Raw genomic sequence first — 18,192 nt, 5'->3', positions numbered from 1 at the left:
CTATAACCCATCTTTTCTTCCTCGTGGGAGTGGTTGTGATGTGGGGGGTAGGCCTTTCTGACCTTGACAGCACCTCTGGTTTAGCTGGACTGTTGTCCATATCTTCCATGGACTGTTATTCCATGTCCAGAGCCTCATACCTGTTGTACAGAGGCACCTGGGGAGGCGAGGTGGGTGACGAGGGGGTTCACCTGCCACCCCAAGCATGAACTTGCCTCCATCCACTCCTTTACTTTAAGCTACTGCTTTCAGCCATGCAGGGGGGGATACAGGACCCCCTTGATCTTGCATTTTTTCTGGTGGCAGTTCCTGCTTCTGTCTCAGGGAGGGCAGAGTATGGTTTCTTGAATTCATCTCTTTCTCTGACTCCCTGATGCTCCTTCACCCTTCTACCTCCTCTTGCAGTTCTGCTGCCAGGTCACCCCTCACCCAGCTGCTCTCACTGCTGCCACTGGTTGCCAGTGAGAGGCTCTGGCCCTCTCTGCCGCCTCAGACCTGGATGGCCACGTGTTTCTGTGGGAGCTCTCTCCTGGTTGCCACATCCATTCTGGCGAGTGTAGAGGACATGGCGTTCTACCGGGTGGCTGCCATAGCTAAGCTCCTCCTGAGAGGGTGATGATCACCAATAGAACTCACCTCTTGAGCTGATGTGGCCACTATACCCTCCTTGCACACCCTTCCATGCAAACTGCCGCGTCACGTGCTGGCTGCCACGCCACGCTCTTGTTTGCCTGCTCTGTTCGCAGCACTCCTGGTCACTCGCGCTCCCCAGGCTGCTTTTTATAGGCGTGGGGTGGGCCGCCATTGCTCTGACAATGCCCAGGCCTCAATAGCGTCTCCCGCAGGAGCTGCCAGCTCCCGGCAGGTCTCTCCATTGCGCTGGCATTTCCCTGCCTCCCCTGTGTGCCAAGATCTGCTGCTCCACTACGGGTCAGACTAGCTCTGGAGTAGCTCCCCTTGGCAACCAAACTAAGATGCCTGACCCTTGGAGACAATCCCCTGTCTGTAGAGGTTAACTGCATGGCACCAGTCAGGTCCCAGAGAATGTATGATCCTTCACAAATGTTCATTTTCCATTTCTGGCACAAAGTTCCACTTCGATTAAAAAAAAAAAAAAACCAAAAAATATTGCTGAACACCATGTTCAATCCTAAGATTAAGAACCCTTGTCTAGATTCTGGTCACAGGCTGCAAAGCACTCTGAGAACAGAAAGATATTCTCTGCCATCCATCCAGAGGGACCTGGACAAGCTCAAGGCATGAGGTTCAACGAGGCCAAGTGCAGCATCCTGCACCTGGGTCGGGGAAACCTGTGGTATCAACACAGGCTGGGGGATGAAGGGATTGAGAGCAGCCCTGCCAAGAAGGACTTGGGGATCCTGGTGGATGAAAAGGTGGACATGAGCCAGCAAGGTGTGCTCGCAGCCCAGAAGGCCAACCATCTCCTGGGTTGCATCCAGAGCAGCGTGGCCAGTAGGTCGAGGGAGGGGATTCTACGCCTCTCTTCCATTCTGGTAAGACCCCACCTGGAGTGCTTCATCCAGCTCTGGAGCTCTCAGCACAGGAAAGACATGCACCTGTTGGAGCGGGTCTAGAGGATGCCACAAAAATGATCTGAGGGATGGAACAGCTCTGCTGTGAGGACAGGCTGAGAGAGTTGGGGTTGTTCAGCCCTGAGAATAGAAGGCTCTGCGGCTGCTCTTCTTGCAGCCTTCCAGTACTTAAAGGGGGCTTCTGAGAAAGCTGGGGACTGACTTTTTAGCAGGGCCTGTTGAGACAGGCCAAAGGGTAATGGCTTTAAACTAAAAGAGGGCAGATTTCGACTAGAAATAAGGAAGAAATTTAAGAAATTAGATCTTAATTAATTGACAATGAGGGTGGTGAAACAATGGCACAGGTTGCCCAGAGAGGCGGTAGATACCCTATCCCTGGAAACATTCCAGGTCAGGTTGGATGGGGCTCTGAGCAACCTGCTCTAGTTCACAGAATCATTAAGGTTGGAAGGGACCTTTGAGATCATCAAGTCCAACCACTAACCCAACTCCACCATGCCCCCTAAACCATGTCCCAAAGCTCCACATCTGCATGTTTTTTTAACACTTCCAGTGATGGTGACTCCACCATCTCCCTGGGCAGCCTGTTCCAATGCTTGACCACTCTCTCGATGAACAAATTTTTCCTAATATCCCATGTAAGCCTAAAGTTGAACATGTCCCTGCTCATTGCAGGGAGGTTGGACTAGATGACCTTTAGAAGTCCTTTCCAACCCAAACTATTCTATGATTCTACACCAGCTTCCTATGTGATTCAGTGTCCAACATTCTCACAATAAACTGTGGGGCTGAGGAGATAATGTGCAGTGTTTTGTAGCAATTCCCTCATGATGACATTTCTGTATCTCAGAACAATTGGCATTAAGACGTCAGAGCAAGAGGTTATATCTCCTATGCAAACAAAAATAATCGGAACAGCAGTCATACATGTTATGGTTATTACCAGCAAGCAGCCAAGGGACAGTCCCAAGCTACAGTCCAGATAGACCAGTTATGGTTAAATATATATCTCTCTATATATCTTTCATCAAAGGGTAGCGAGCCATACTCTACAAGAAGCTGTTGTCTAACTGCTAACTTGTGTGTTGCTTAGGTTCACCTCTCCTTTCTCTGCTCCTCGCCGAAGCATTGTAGTGTGACACACTTGTATGCAACAGACGGTTATGCACATTCTCTGCATAATGTTGTCACTTGACTTTACACCATCTGGTTAATTGCACAGTCAACAACTATTGCACAAAAATGGCTGAAAAGACACAAAGGGAACTGACCACAGTAGGTCACAGAAGAAGGAGCTCCAGGAGACAGGGCATAGTTTTCATCTCTGTACACTGCTTGCATTTCAGAGAGGACACACTAAGGTTCTTTGCCACATCTAGCATATGAAACATTATCTCAGGGTCCTGAATACCATCTCTCCAGGCCCCTTATTTCTGAATCTAGATTTTATTAGCCCTGTGATTTTGCCTTGGTTAACCAACCTATTAGATGAGTGTGCTGGGTTGACCCTGGCTGGACACCAGGTGCCCACCAAAAGCCACTCTATCACTGCCCTCCTCAGCTGGATAAGGGAGAGAAAATACCATGAAAGGCTCATGGGTCGAGATAAAGACAAAGAGAGATCGCTCAGCAACTACCATCATTGGCAAAACAGACTCGTCTTGGGGAAATTAGTTTAATTTACTACCAATCCAAATCAGAGTAGGATAATGAGAAAATAAAAACTAAATCTTAAAAAACCTTCCCCACACCCCTCCCTTCTTCCCGGGCTCAGCTTCACTCCCCATTTCTCTCCCTCCTCCCCCCGAGCAGCACAGGGGGACGGGGAATGGGGGTTGTGGTCAGTTCATCACACGCCGTCTCTGCCGCTCCTTCCTCCTCAGGGGGAGGCTCCTCACCCTCTGCCCTGCTCCAGCCTGGGGTCCCTCCCACGGGAGACCGTCCTCCACGGACCTCTCCAGCATGAGTCCTTCCCACAGGCTGCAGTTCTTCACTAGCTGCTCCAGCCTGGGTCCCCCCACGGGTGCCGTCCTTCAGGAACAGGCTGCTCCAGCCTGGGTCCCCCCACGGGTGTCGTCCTTCAGGAACAGGCTGCTCCAGCCTGGCCCCCGCGGGGTCCCAGGTCCTGCCAGCAAACCTGCTCCAGCCGGGGCTCCTCTCTCCCCACGGGGCCACAGGCCCTGCCAGGAGCCTCCCCAGCGCGGGCTGCCCACGGGGTCACGGCCTCCTTCGGGCATCCCCCTGCCCCGGCGTGGGGCCCTCCCTGGGTGCGGGTGCAGATCTGCTGCCCCGTGGAGCTCCATGGCCACAGGGGCACAGCCGGCCTCCCCATGGGGCTTCCCCGGGGGCTGCTGGGGACCCTCTGCTCTGGCGCGCACCTCCTCCCTCTCCTTCTTCACTGACCTTGGTGTCTGCAGAGCTGTTTCTTTCACGTATTCTCACTCCTCTTTCTGGCTGAAGTTGCACAGTTTTCTTTTTACCCCTCTTAGATATGTTATCCCAGAGGCGCTACCACCATAGCTGATGGGCTCAGCCTTGGTCAGCGTAGGGTCTGTCTTGGAGCCGGCTGCACTGGCTCTATAGGGGAAACATCTGGCAGCTCCTCAACAGAAGCCACCCCTGTAGCCCCCCACTACCAAAACCTTGCCATGGAAACCCGTGTGACTCCAATGAGTTGGAGTTGGAGTTTAGCTCAGTTCGCTGTAAGTAAAGTGACAGAGAACAGTTACCTAATGTATCTACAGTAAGATCAGTCAGAGTACTGCTTATTTGAAGGAGGAAGATAATTTCTGGTACAAGAGTATCCTACTTTCCACTGACTATTTTGATCATCGGTCAAAGGAGTTTGTTGAGATACTGCTCCTCACCTGGAGAACAGTCTCATATCTTAGGCTTGATGCTATTTAGTTTCAATCTTTCCCCTCTACCACTGGCACTGGAGATCCCACCTCTCTTTATCAGATACAGGGTGCCTGAAAATTAGAGACGGCTACACTAACTAACCAAATGAGAGGTTTGTATTGACCAACTCTCATGAAAATTAACTCCTCATACCTGATTCTCCTGAATTTGGACATTTGCTACAGTTTGGGACATTGATGCTTAGCTTACTGAACATCAGCACCTCAGCTACTTTCCTGAGTACGGGCTTGTGCTACACTAGTTTCAATCCTGTCAGTTCAGTTCAGCAGGTTCTCAGCTATCACTGCATGACCATGTAGACAGTCATTGCCTTTACTCCTGAACTTTTCTTTTCTTTTTTTTTTAACATATCTGACGCTGCCTTAAAGTGAAGGTCTATTCAAGAGTCAGAGAATTAGTATGTTTTCATGCCAAGAAAAAAAGTCAGCTCTGTCAATACATCTGTTCTAAGGGACAGCACTCATTATTCCAGAAGTGCATCACTTCGGCATGCCTATTAGCCCTCTTCATTTTCTTTTTTCTTCTTTGCTTTTACTTCATTTATATTAGAGTCCTTGAATCGTAAATGAACTAGGTAAGTATTTTCAAAATGACAGAGATTTACGGTCCAAAAGTGATTTACATTTCATTACAGGTGAGAAGATTGAAGAAATGCATATTGTTATAAAAAAACTAACAAGATTTGCCTCTGTCCTACATTTTTAAATGTTTTGGGGTTTTTGTTTGGTTTTTTTTCATATCCTGACACTGTACCTCAAAGACTCCTGGAAAGAAGGTCTGAACCTCTGAATATGATGAGTATTTTCCAGGTATCCATCCTGACAAGAAAAGCGTTGGTTGATTGTCAAACCCCATTTTGCTGAGAAAAGGAGCTGCTGCATTGTGTCTCTCAAGGGGATGATTTCATGACTAAGTACACTGAAACACTGTTGTCCATCTGGTAGGCAACAGGGATGTTTTGCCACATAATGGTTTTGTCTGTTAAGTCAGAATATCATGTTTTCAACATCTCTGAATGCTACTGGTACTTGGTCTGATACTTGTATGGTTTTGGAAATTCTGCAATCTTTTCCCCAGGGCAAAGCTGCATTCATTTTAGAAGAAGCTGGGCTTTGTTTTTCCACTCATTTTTAATCACCACCACCCTTTACACACATAAAGTACCAGTGTGTTAGACACATACAAATTGCAGCCTGGAATTTGAGGAGTGAAAAGACTGATATGCAGTTGATTCAGTCCTGTGATTGGTAAGTAATGGCTTATATTGATCCTTATTTTTTAATACATCACTGCTAGAATCCCAGAATTATTAAGTCACTATTTCACCTTCTTTATGCCCTCTATTCCCTCACAGACTCCAAGAGTTACTTACCCGATGAATGCACTAGTTGTGGGGTTGTGTTTTTTCTCTGTCAAATAGATTTTGAAAAGCTTGAAGAAAAAAAAGTGTAGAAGGATTGCTTCTGACAGAACCAGACAAATCAATTAATTGATCTCTGGCAGTCAAGGATAATTTTATTTCCTACTCTATTAAGGACAATCACAATCAGTTAGCTAATTTCACTAGAGAAAATATCTGTCACCAGTTATTAAGCAGCACGTGATAGAATTAATGACAGAAAATTTAAACATGTTTTTTCTTCTAGAAATTGCTTATTACTTAAACTTTAGAACTCTGGCATCACACAGCATTGCAAATCCTTTGGTTTGACCAAAGAAAAGGTTCTTTCTTCCCCTATAGCAGTACCTACAGCATTTAACTTTTGATGTCTATAAATGCTGACAGTGTTATGTTTGTGCTTCAGAAGAAGATATATTTAACACTAACTGACCAAAGTAAACTACCTGCAACACATAATTTGCTGATGAATGTTCCGATTATATATGCCAGAAACATATAACTCTAACAAATATTTACCAGAAAAACTCTGCTTAATTTTATATGTCTCTTTCAATATTAACCATCCATACAGATTAAGAAACATGATTCAAATATCACAGGGTGTAATTCAGACAGATTAAGGAGTTTCCATTTCATGTGGAGACGGAGAGATGGCAAGTGGCTGTGTGTGCACACAGAATTCAAAATAGTGTCTAGTGCAATCAAAACCAGAACGGGACCGTTACTGAAGGCCTAACATTTTAAAGCACTTTGGTTCTGTGGCTTACAGCCAGCAGATCATGTCCTTAATAAAGTTTGATTATTAACCATTACCTAACGGCTCCAGAATGGCTGATTCTCCCAGGGTTCTCTTGCTAAACCTTGTTGATTTATTCATTCCTTTATTTGCATGCAGTGCCCTTCTCCCTTTGGGGCTCACTCTTGGTCCAGCCATACTCCCCCTAAAAGTACTGTCTTTAGAAGGACAGTCAGCCAAGACTAAGTGCTTTTGGAAAATACTGTCCTTATTTATGCAGAGTTGCACAGTTCCATCCCAGGAATTTCAACCTGATGTCAATTAGGCATACAGTAGCAGGACTGCTATGTATTTGTGGAGATACATAATCAAGTTTATTATGTTTTTTAATTTTGTTTTTGTACCAAAGTATTAAGAGAAAAAGTAGGCAACATAAATTACTATTAATACTCTTCATTGTTGTTCTTGCTTTTGTTATCAAAAAACACAGCATGTTGGATTCTTACAGAAATTAGAATCCATTTCAGCTCCACTGCTATCCTGATGGACAACCTTCCTAAATCACCTCTCTGGCTTTCATCCGGACTCAATGATATTGACTCAATTTACAAGGCACTCAAAGAAGAAAATCACTAGTTAAATAGAAAATTCCCATCATTATTACTTCTACCACCTCTCATCTGGGGAGACCATATGTGAATCCAAGATGTTCCAGTTGTCTGTAGTGAATATCAACAATGGCAATAGGGGAAAAATAAAAAATGTGCCCAAATAAAAATGGAATTTGTCAAGGTCATCTATTCCTTTTCTTCAAACTTTCATGCTACAGTGATAGGGGTTGCTGAATAGATAAAACCAGCCGGAGGATACTGATCAGCAAATATGAGACACAATAAAGGATTTTGTTGGAAATGCAAAGGTTAAAACCATGGAAGGAAAGCAAATGTAATACTATGCAGGATACATAGAAAGAAAAATTATAGTAAACAAATTAATACAGTATAACCTATAGTACCATGTGTTTGGAATATTAATTGGTAAAGCAAGGTAAGCACCAGTGGGGAAAAAAGCAAGCGTAATTAGGAACTCATTAGTGTGACAGCAGAATATATTATCTGTGTTATTGCTGGTTTACCCCCACACCAGAAATTTGATCTGACTGTCAAAGCCAAAGAAAACATTTTACAGAAATTATTGAATGCAAAAGCAAACCAATATGACAAAAAAAAAAAGGCAGCTCGTCACACAGGAATGTGAGCAGTGGGAAGATTCCTAGCTAACCTCTAAACATCCTACTGTCTAAGTCCAAAAAATTACTGAACACACAGATGGGTGTGGATTTTCAAAAGCAAGGAAGATCAAAGACATTACACTGATTACCAGAAGGAAGAAAACAATCTACAGCTAGGACTGTCTCCTAAGGTCATAAAGACTGGAATACACAGGAGACTTCTTTTATAACTCAGATAAACCAAACACCTCAAGCACAGGTGATTTATTTATTTTTTTTCTATTTAACACAAGTACTTGGTATAGTCAGAATGCTTTCTAACATAAAGCTGGTGGATATTTGCTTGGAGACATGAACAGAATAACTGATGTCAGCTGTTAAAACAAAATAGAGATGTTGTTTCCTTTATTCAAGTTCACAGCATCTTTTCCATGTAGTTCAACACAGTAAAAACAAATAACAAAAAGCCTGTATACAGATGGAAACAGCTTTACCTAACACATCCCAATACCTGAAACAATTCCATAGTTTTCTTCCTCAAAATGGTGCTCAAAATGGACAAATCAAAGGGAATATCGAGTGTGCTGTACACATCAACCCTCATAGGTGAAAGAAAATTATATTCCACAAGACCCACTATTGTCCATGAAGTACATTCCTTTGACCCGTCTGGGTCTTCTGGTTTCCTCAAAAAGTGTTTCAGTATCTTATCTTTTCCTCACTGAAAAACACCTGTGGGGTCCAACATGCAAACAGAGCAAAAACTCACACTTGGTTAGGCTTCTCCACCTCACAGCCACCAGCTTGTTATAAAAGCTATTAGGAAGAGAAGGGCAAAAGAATAGGGGCAAAAGTTTCAGTAAACCAGAAAAGGTACATGCTCTTCTAACTTAGAGGGATGGGGCAAAACAATGTGGCCACCAGAGCCAGAGCTTTACCCAAACATGAATATTCATGTTCCCTTCTGAAATGGTGGGATTCAGCTAAATTTAATTAAAAGAATATACTCATTAGATTTATGACCCTAAAATGAACATGTTTTCATTATAGTTCAATGCAGCTGTCATTTAGCACAGAGGCTCAACACCAGTCCAGAAGCACTTAAAGCAGCTACTGTGCTTATAACTGAACAGATGCTTAAAATAATTTGGAGCATTACAACATTGTATTACAAAAACCAGTCAGTCAGTCTGACTTTATAGTGAAAGTAATGTACATTGATCTCCCTTGACAGCAATGAAAGCCCAATGACATCCTTTCCTGCCCTGGAGACTGCAAGAAATATAACTGCATTTGGCAGAAAAGAGCCTGTTTTAGAATTTAACTCTTTTCCGTAAGCTACTCCTCTGTAATCAGCTGCAAATTAATGGAAACGTCAACTCACCCTCTCTGGAAGAGGTCCACATTATGGAATTTGTGTAGCTCCACAGAAAACTCGACTGTTCCCTGGACCTCAGACATGATTTTTTCAGGTCATCACCTAAACAACACATGTATACAGGCATTATAAACATTGGAAGTATTTTTCTTAACAAATCCATGAGTGGTTTACTACATTTTATTCAGCATCTTGGGGTTCATACAACGCTTGAAATCGACAGAAATCAGCTGGAATCTTTCCAGTAACATCATTTGGCTCCGTCTTCAGAAAGGCTCACTAGAAGTCAGACCAAAGCAGTAATTAAGAGAGATAAAAAGTCTAATTAAGCCTGAGGACAGAATGATAATATTATGGAAAATATAAGAAGCAAGAAGTAAATAACATATTATGTGCAAGAATCTCAAAGCAAATTTTAATTAACTCTTGTGCTACTCTTGTATGGGAAATGGATTTTTTTCTTCCCGTTTCACCAAATGGCAGCTATCCAGGGTCAGTACAGCTCATTTCTATAAAAGTATAGGCCAAAAAGACAAAAGCTCTAGACAGATGAGAGTAGAATTCAGAATTCTCTTGCGTTTGACCCCTTCTATGACTTAGCTAAAGTCCCGAAGGTAAGCTTCTGAGGCAATATGAATAATTTAAAGATTAATGAATGGAAGAGATTAATTTAGAATCATTTAAATTCATTTAAAGAGATTTTAAGGAAAAAGTTGACAATCAAAGCACCTAACAGGCCACAACAGCCAGATCAAGATTTTGAAGCATTACAGCCATTTACAGGTAATATCTCATACATTCATTGAATCACAGAAAATTCAGGTTGGAAGGGACAATTCAGGGTTGGAGGTCATACCTTACTAAAGGAATATTTGTGAAAGTAAGTTCACATACCAGCACTATTTAATACACCAGTGTAAATCCTTAGCGTTAATTGCAGCAGAGGCAAGCCAAGGGCTTTTACAGCTTTTGGACAGGTTTTGAATTTGATATTTACCCTTTCCTCCTTTTCTCCCTGAAAGTCTACTTCTGCAATGCGCACGCTCTCTGGAAATTGTCTGTAACAACACTGAGAAGATAGAGATCAGATTTGTTTAATTAACAAGTTCGTAACCATCATTTTGGTAGCTGTTTCACAGCAGCCAAGTACAATCTCTGAGGTCACCCATGTCAGGGCTATTAATAACTCCCCTATCTGAGACATAAGGGGACATCCAGCTCAGACTGCAAAGCGGAGGATTTCTCCAGATGTGCTAACAATTTCCATGGCACTCAAAGATTTGACCATTTCCTCCAATGAAGCAGGAATGAAGAGGAGTTTGATACATGAAGTCCTCAGATAAGCAATAAGCTGTAGCTTTCTGCTAAGTCTCAATGCTCACTCCTGATTAGTAATTTTCCAACTGACTGCCTTATTACACCAATTATTTTAAACTATATTTTCTTTCTGGCTATCCTCTCAACCACTACCATTTTTCAAAAAGAGCTCGTTCCAGAGTGAAATGGTTGTTGATTTTTCTTTCACCCTCCTCAAAAACAAACATTGCAGGTGTTGACTCTGGAATGACAAGAATGGGACATAAGTTATGTGCAATATACGTAATATATGTCTATAACTGTGAGAAAGTAAAGGACAATTGTTAAGATACCCATCTGATATATCTCCAAGGTGAAGAACTCTACAGTAGCTTATGTCAGGCCATGATTTAGGAGCAGAGAAGGTAGATTCAAATGCTATTACTTGACAAAGTACTGTGGTTTTTTTGTTCCCTCCCGTCCCCCTTCAACAGGAATGAGACTAATCCTTTCCCCACAGCCTAAGGAGTTGTACACTGTTTGTAAGGCATGTATACCACACATCCAGCTGGTTATGTGTGTGATAGTCTTGTCTGAGGGTACAGCATCAAAGCAAAACAGACTGTGAGAAAACCACACGATACCACAAAGTGGTAGTTTGACGAGGTATTTAGCCTTGAGGAGAGCGTTAATTAGAAGAATTGCCTCTGGATAAATCTGCATGTTGTGCTGAGGCATTTCCTTAGACCAAAAGCTCACGATAAAAGGAAACTCCATGCTTTTGAAGGCACCAGTTGAAAGAGGAGAGGTGTGAATGGATGGCCAGCCAGTTCAAGACCAGCACCGATACTGTCGAAGACAGAAAGAATCATGTTGAAGCTAAGGTTAACTAGGGTGAATGAAAAATTAAATACATGGAAAATACACACAGAAATCTTAACTGTATTTACATTTTATTTTGCATGCTTTGTACCTTTTCAATTCAAGAAGAATTGCCCTGAAAAAAAAACCCCACCAAAACCAAACTGTTTCTGTAACTTTATTTCTATCACTGATCACCAAAATGAAACAGTCAATAGCTACTACACCAAGTTGGACTTCCATCCACCCCACTGGCACACCAGAGGATCAGAGCACATAAATCTACGTCAGGTGGCTATAGGGGCTGAACACCTGATGGGGCCTCTGGTGCACCTTATCATCATGGCACTTAGCAAGGTTCAAAGAAAAATTGCTCAGAGACATGGACACCATGTTTTGTTGAAAGAAGCTATGAAATTTGACAAAACAGCACAAACAGTGCCATCAGGCACCCCTGGATCAAACACACAACTGCTTAAAATGATGCACTAAGTTTTCACTGCTGTACCAGGTGCCTCCTTAAAGGAACCTGGTCACATCCCTTCAAAACCCAGAGCTTGGGAAGGACCTCTGACTATCCCTTAGTCATCAATCACTGTGTGGGGACAACATTGGATTATAAATAGAGGATCAGTGCATAAAAATAATACTGAAGTGAAGGATGCCATTACATCAGCACTATAAACACAATAGGGAATGTTGCCAGTACTGAAGCATCATCAATTTATCTAACAAACAGTTTAAAAAAAATATAAAGGTGATTCTTGGGAAGGTTTTAGTACTTTTTTTTTTCTCTAAAATGTTTGTTTTTAAGTCAAACTCTTCGCATTTTCCAGAAGAGGACTGAAGACGACACTGGTAAATATCCAAGGAAAGCTACTAAAGCAACATGGGACTTGTTTTGATCATATGCTTCTGTAAAAGCAGGGACCATGATCATTCTTATCACTTCCAAAGCACTGGACTGCTTCATAAGGTGCTGCCATGATCACTAGCTGTGCTGTGGTGTCCTCCAGGCACTAACATTATGAGTCAGGTCACCACTGTGACAGTGGGTCCTTCCAACTAGAGTTGGTGTCCCAAAAGAAAGAGTCGATTTCAATTGTCATTTTACTTGTATCAAGGAGACACTAGTGTGAGAACGCTTTATACAAATAAAGCCCTATCAAAATCTAGATGTTTAAAGATTGGAGGATCTCTCATTTGCCTTTTTAAAGGGAGGCTTGATTTTACTGCCCACATAGAATCATAGAATCTTTGGGTTAGAAGGGACCTTTAAAGGCCATCTAGTCCAACCCCCCTGCAATGAGCAGGAACATCTTCAACTTGATCAGGTTGCTCAGAGCCCCGTCCAACCCGACCTGGAATGCTGCCAGGGATGGGGCATCTATCACGTCTCTGGGCAACCTGTGACAGTGAGAAAGTTCTTCCTTAGATCTGTTTGAAATCTGCCCTCCTTTCGTTTGAAACCATCACCCCTTGTCCTATCGCCACAGGCCCAGCTAAAAAGTCTGTCCCCATCTTTCTTATAAGCCCCGTTAAAGTCCTGGCAGGCTGCAATAAGGTCTCCCCAGAGCCTTCTCTTCTCCAGGCTGAACAACCCCAACTCTCTCAGCCTTTCTGGATTGGAGATTGTTCAATACTGGCCAAATTGCATCTTTATCCTCCATTGCTCTCTGCAATCTTTTTGACTCGCAGTATTTGTGCTAATGGCATTTAGAGGTACAGCCAACTGACCCAGCCCTCTGTCAGCAGGTGATTAGTTGGTCAGGTACTACACACACATCACTGTTAAACACCCTGAAGCTAAAAATGAGTCTGACAACTGCCTGCTGAGATAGCAATCAACATCAACCCAGCCAAAAGGAGTAGAGGAAAGTGAGATTGCGACAGAGCAGGGTGGAAATAGGGAGAGGACACTGCATACTCTGACAGTCCATGAACTTTCTACCATTTGTGTAATTATATCTGAGTGAAAAATAAACCAGACATTTATTTAGTGCTTTTACCATTCCTGTCCATATCCATCACAGAAGCCAGAAGAAAAGAGAGAAAAAGAAGACAAAAACCCCAAGGACAAAAAAAACCCCCAAAAAACCCTGTGATAAAGGGCAATGACTCATAAACCTAGAAACATTCATTTAGGAGATAAAGCTGCCTCTCAGGAAACACAGCACATACTATCTCCAGGGTAGCACCACTGTCCTTACTGCTTTTAAAGTATCTTTTATTTCATTGTGAATTTCTTCAGAAGCTGGTGTTTGCTGCTAGCTCGGAATTTTTATTTGGTTATTTATTTATTAAAAATTCCTTGCTTAAGCATGTAGAATAAAGTCACAGTGAGATAAACTTACTCTCCTCTCCACAAATACGTTCACCTACAGAACAGAGAAACACAGTAGAAGGAGGAAAACAAACACACACAAATATGCTCTGAGACTAAAATATTAGGAGAAGCAGCACACTCATTAGACCAAATCACTCTTTTGTTGTTGTTGTTTTTCCTTATTAACTAAATTGCTCCAACGTTCACCTCTTCATGCACCTGAACGGGATCCCGGTTCTTACAGCAGTGACTGCACCTCATGCTTTTCTGAACATACATCGATTGCTTGAGTCAAAGCAGTCACAAATGTCAATAAGTCCCTTCACTACAACATTGTCATTAACCATTCTCCAGTTTACAGAACCTGTCATTTTCTTCTGTCAGCACATCACTAAAGCAGAAGACGTGTGGTCTTCAACAAAACAATGATTTCAAAAGTTAACACCTCATTTTGTTAAAATAATTCAAGCCAGCAATTCTCTTTTAAGATTTTGGGTGATGGCAAGGTATCTCCTTTACACTTTTAAAAGGAGCAGATCTAAATACAATATTAAAGATACAAACAAGTGACAAGGCTTGTTTAGCAAAAGTATTAAATGAGTAGTTACAATATTTTCTATTTTACCCTTTCTCGTTAGAAATTGCTGACATAACAGGGCCTAGAACCTGGATCTCCCAAGAGTAATATATTTTTAGACTATTCTAGGGTAGAGGTGGCATTGCATTTTATTCAGAATACCTCTTTTTTTCTTAATACAGTTTTTTTTTTTTCCCCAGCACTGCTGAGGCTAAAGAATTACTGGGATGTAAACTTTTTACTTGAATTATTATTAAACTTCCTTTTTCCTGAGACATGTATTAACCCTGCAGAAACCAAAGATTATGGTTTTACTTGAGCAAAGTGATTCAAGCATGGGTTTATGTCCCTTTGACTTGCTGAATTAGACCTTTCATCTTCTTATAGCACAGTCAACAAGCTAGAGCTTTTATCTTGGTCATGAAAAGCCAACGAAGTATGAGATCCCTCTAGACTTGCCTTTTGCCACAACTTTAACAGTAACAAAAAAGCTCTGCCTAGTATCCATTTTCTCACATGTAAGTACAAGAACTTCAACAGATTGATAAATCAAGAAATCTACACTCCATGGAAAACAGATATCTCAATATTTGGCCTCATACAACAGTATATAATGACGTTGAAAGCAAGGAATATATATAATAAAGTTTGCATAGATGATGCACATACACAATTTAGAACTCAGCCAGAAGGCTTGTTAGTTTGTTTCCTAAATGCACTTACAATATCGACAATAAGGTCCTTGCTTGTTTGTGATTTTTCTGTTTGTTTTAATATGTGTTACCATTTGAGACTTCAGTCTCAAGTCTGCTTCAGATATCGTGTTATTCTTAGCCATAAGAAACCTTCTAATGCTCTGTTTAGTCATGGAAGTATCAGAGATTACTTTGTAAGATCTCCAATTTTTACTATCACCTAACATTACCCAGTATAGTTTACAGAATGTGATACTATTGCAACACAAGATAGCAATAATCCCTTTTGCGGCTATTTTGCTAAGTTTTTCACCTTTCCAGTCTGTTGTAATCCTTTGAATTCTTTCTTCAATATGTAAGCCAAAATAAAGACTTGTGATGTAGGTAAAAACAAATGCAAGGCACATATAGTCGATTATATCAATTAAACATGGGGGGTTTTTGCACTGTATAAGCTTTCAGCCTAGTTCAAAATGTTAAAGACCAATTTGTTTTTTATACTCTAAAGAGCTAACTCAGTTTGGATGCAAGACCTGAAAATAATCTTCAAATATTAGAAAAAAAAATTGCTGTTTAATATTCTTTGGAAAATCAATGTCCACAATTTTGTCAGGTGCATTAGACGTATGTTCATAAAGAGTGCAACACCATGAATCAATTTTCCCAAGGTTCATTGATTGCTACCACCAAAATGTTATGTTAAGACAGAGACAAATAATAAATGATGCTTTAAAAAATTACTCATAATCCAAAGAGTATTCAGAGAGGAGCAAATAAGAAGGAAGCTGGTTTATTTTATGTTTGGGGTTTTTTTTAACTTATAAACTCTACTGTCCTTTGTCTTTTGCCAGCACAGCTGGAATTCACAAAGTACCAGTTCGATAAGGGTAGATACCCATTCAACCTCCAGCAACAAAATTAGTGTTATGGGTAAAACCACTTGCACCTCACTAGTTGACAACCTTCACTCTAGATCAATGGCTTCAAATATATGGTCCAGATAGTCATGTATGAAAACAGAGTGTACCTAAGACATCCAAAGAAAGTCACTTAGGAAAACAAGTCAACTTACTTCAATTCCTCTCACATAGTGTTTGTGGGACCAATCCACATTGGAGAATTTCTACAAGTCACCAAATCCAAGAAGGCTGAAAACCAATGGTCTAGATTATACCTTTCATAGACCGGTCACTTCAAGGGTATTTAGATGAAGGAATAAATCCACTAGGGAAAAAAACAGAAATAGCAGGTTGTGCCAGAGGATTTGTAGGGCAGGACTGAACAAGGGCCAGAATAAATGTCAGGTGCCAGTAGGCTGCTCTTATGAGATATAAAGCCTTTGAGCTATTAGGCAGGATTAAATGTGAACACAGCTGTGCAAATTTAGGTCAGATCACTCGAAAAAAAGAATGAAGAGCAACCTCGATTTCTCCTCTGTTAGCACGTGACCAGTTCTGAGTTCAGCTCAGCACAAATCACTATCTGCTTACACCAGTTAATAATCTGCTGTTGGCATTGTGCACGAAACGGAACAGCAGGAAAAATCCAGACAGAAGAGGAAGGAGAGCAAAACAGAAGGAAAAGGAGATAATACAAACTTTCACCTGGACTAGCTTCCCACTGCTACATAATCCTCTCTTCTTCACACCTTCCTTACCTCTTCCTTCCCCCACTTGTATTTCTTCTTTATGATCTTCAAAAGAAAAAGAGGTTTTAAAGTTTTATGCACAGCTGAGAACTAAAACTCTAGACTCCTAAGAACATCATCATCTCCAATCTTCAGCAGTTTTTGTGTCTTATTCCCACTGTGCACTTGAATATTTTTTTCTGATATTCCCATTGTCAGTCTTAGAAACACAAAATGCATCAAAAAGCAGCAAGTTATTTGAAGCCTATTTGAGACACTCAGACAGAATTATCCATCATTCTCACATTTGACTGTGCTCCCTTCACCAATAAAAGGAGCTATATTCTTCTCAGTCTGGGCTCTTTTGTTGGTTTTGTACAGGAAATTAGAGCTCTTTAGGGCACTGACAATATATTATCTTCCTGTACTCAGGAAAGAGCCCCACAATGATTTTTTTTTTTTTTAAGTTTTACTCAAGTTTATACATGGTTGATCTCCGGACTGCATGAACATAGGTCTATACTAAGTCCTTGGGAGAATATCACGATTTTTGACCTCATTCAAATTTTTAGCAACACCTAAAGGTCAATTCTGTCTTCTGAATAGGCTATGTCTGGATGTGACAGTCAGCTGACCAAGATCCTCCTTGGAAAGGTGCTGTAGGGATGGAAAAGAGATGTAGGAAAATGGATGAGATGCATCCTCTTGCAAGAGCCATGTGGCTGCCTGATGCATGAGTAAAGGAGCTAATTGCTTTTGAGCACAAATTGTCATGTCAATAGAGACATCGTCAAAGAATCCAAGTACATAATGGAGGGACTTGGATGTCACCATGATGCTACTAACTAGTGACAGATAATGAACTTATCTGTCCTTGTCAGATTTTAAATGCTTGTTTTGCATTTTGCCTGATCAAATTCAGTACAGAGTTCCACTTGGACAAGTTACAGTCTCCTTCAGATGTTCTGAGGACATTCTAAGTAAGCACATAGTTTACTTTAATCTCACTGATTATTCTTGTTTGTGAAAAATTTAAAGCACAGACACTTGCCCATGAGATTCATCTCACTAACTAGAAATGCATTCATATGTATGAGGTCTTTAGAGTCACACTATAGTCAATTGAAATCTAGCAAATGCACTCAACAATATTCCTGTGGCCATTGACACCTACTTTTATGCTGACTACCAAGGGAGCTGAAGGTAACTTGCTTGGGTGTAGCCATATGAGGCAAGTCCACATCTAGTCAGATAATGTTAGATAATTCATAGCAAAATTACACATATAAACAGAATTTTGAATGCGCCTGCAGAATCACACATGAAAAGCGTAAGAGAAGCAGAATGTGTGTGTCTGTACAGATATTATTTCCTTATGTGTTTAAAAAGGATAAGGGAAAAAAAATAAGCAAATCCTCAAAATAATACCACCTTTTCCCTCCTTTTGCCCTACAACATTTTGCCATTTGTGATGCAGATGTAGACATCTAGATAGAATCAACATTCAGAGTGTCACTGGATTGAAAGGTGTTCAGCACTCAGAAGATAGGAAATACCAAAGATTTTGGCCATGGAGTCTCCATTCTCT

The 18,192-nt window shown here is 41.4% G+C and overlaps 1 protein-coding gene across 1 annotated transcript in view; it reads right to left on the bottom strand.

The window, feature by feature from the left end:
* Positions 1 to 9,305, bottom strand: part of FAM135B (family with sequence similarity 135 member B) — a gene marked incomplete at both ends in the record, with an annotated part of 148,296 nt that extends 138,991 nt beyond the window's left edge. Inside the window, one exon of the mRNA XM_081996627.1 lies at positions 9,229 to 9,305. Coding sequence (XP_081852753.1) covers positions 9,229 to 9,305 — 77 coding nt within the window. The remainder of the gene's footprint in view (positions 1 to 9,228) is intronic.
* Between the last annotated feature and the right edge of the window lie 8,887 nt (positions 9,306 to 18,192).

The sequence above is a fragment of the Phaethon aethereus genome, assembly GCF_964289735.1.
Source record: "Phaethon aethereus genome assembly, chromosome: 2".
Lineage (NCBI taxonomy): Eukaryota > Metazoa > Chordata > Aves > Phaethontiformes > Phaethontidae > Phaethon > Phaethon aethereus.
The sequence above is the reverse complement of the archived record's forward strand: the minus strand, read 5'-3'. Positions and strand labels throughout refer to the sequence as shown.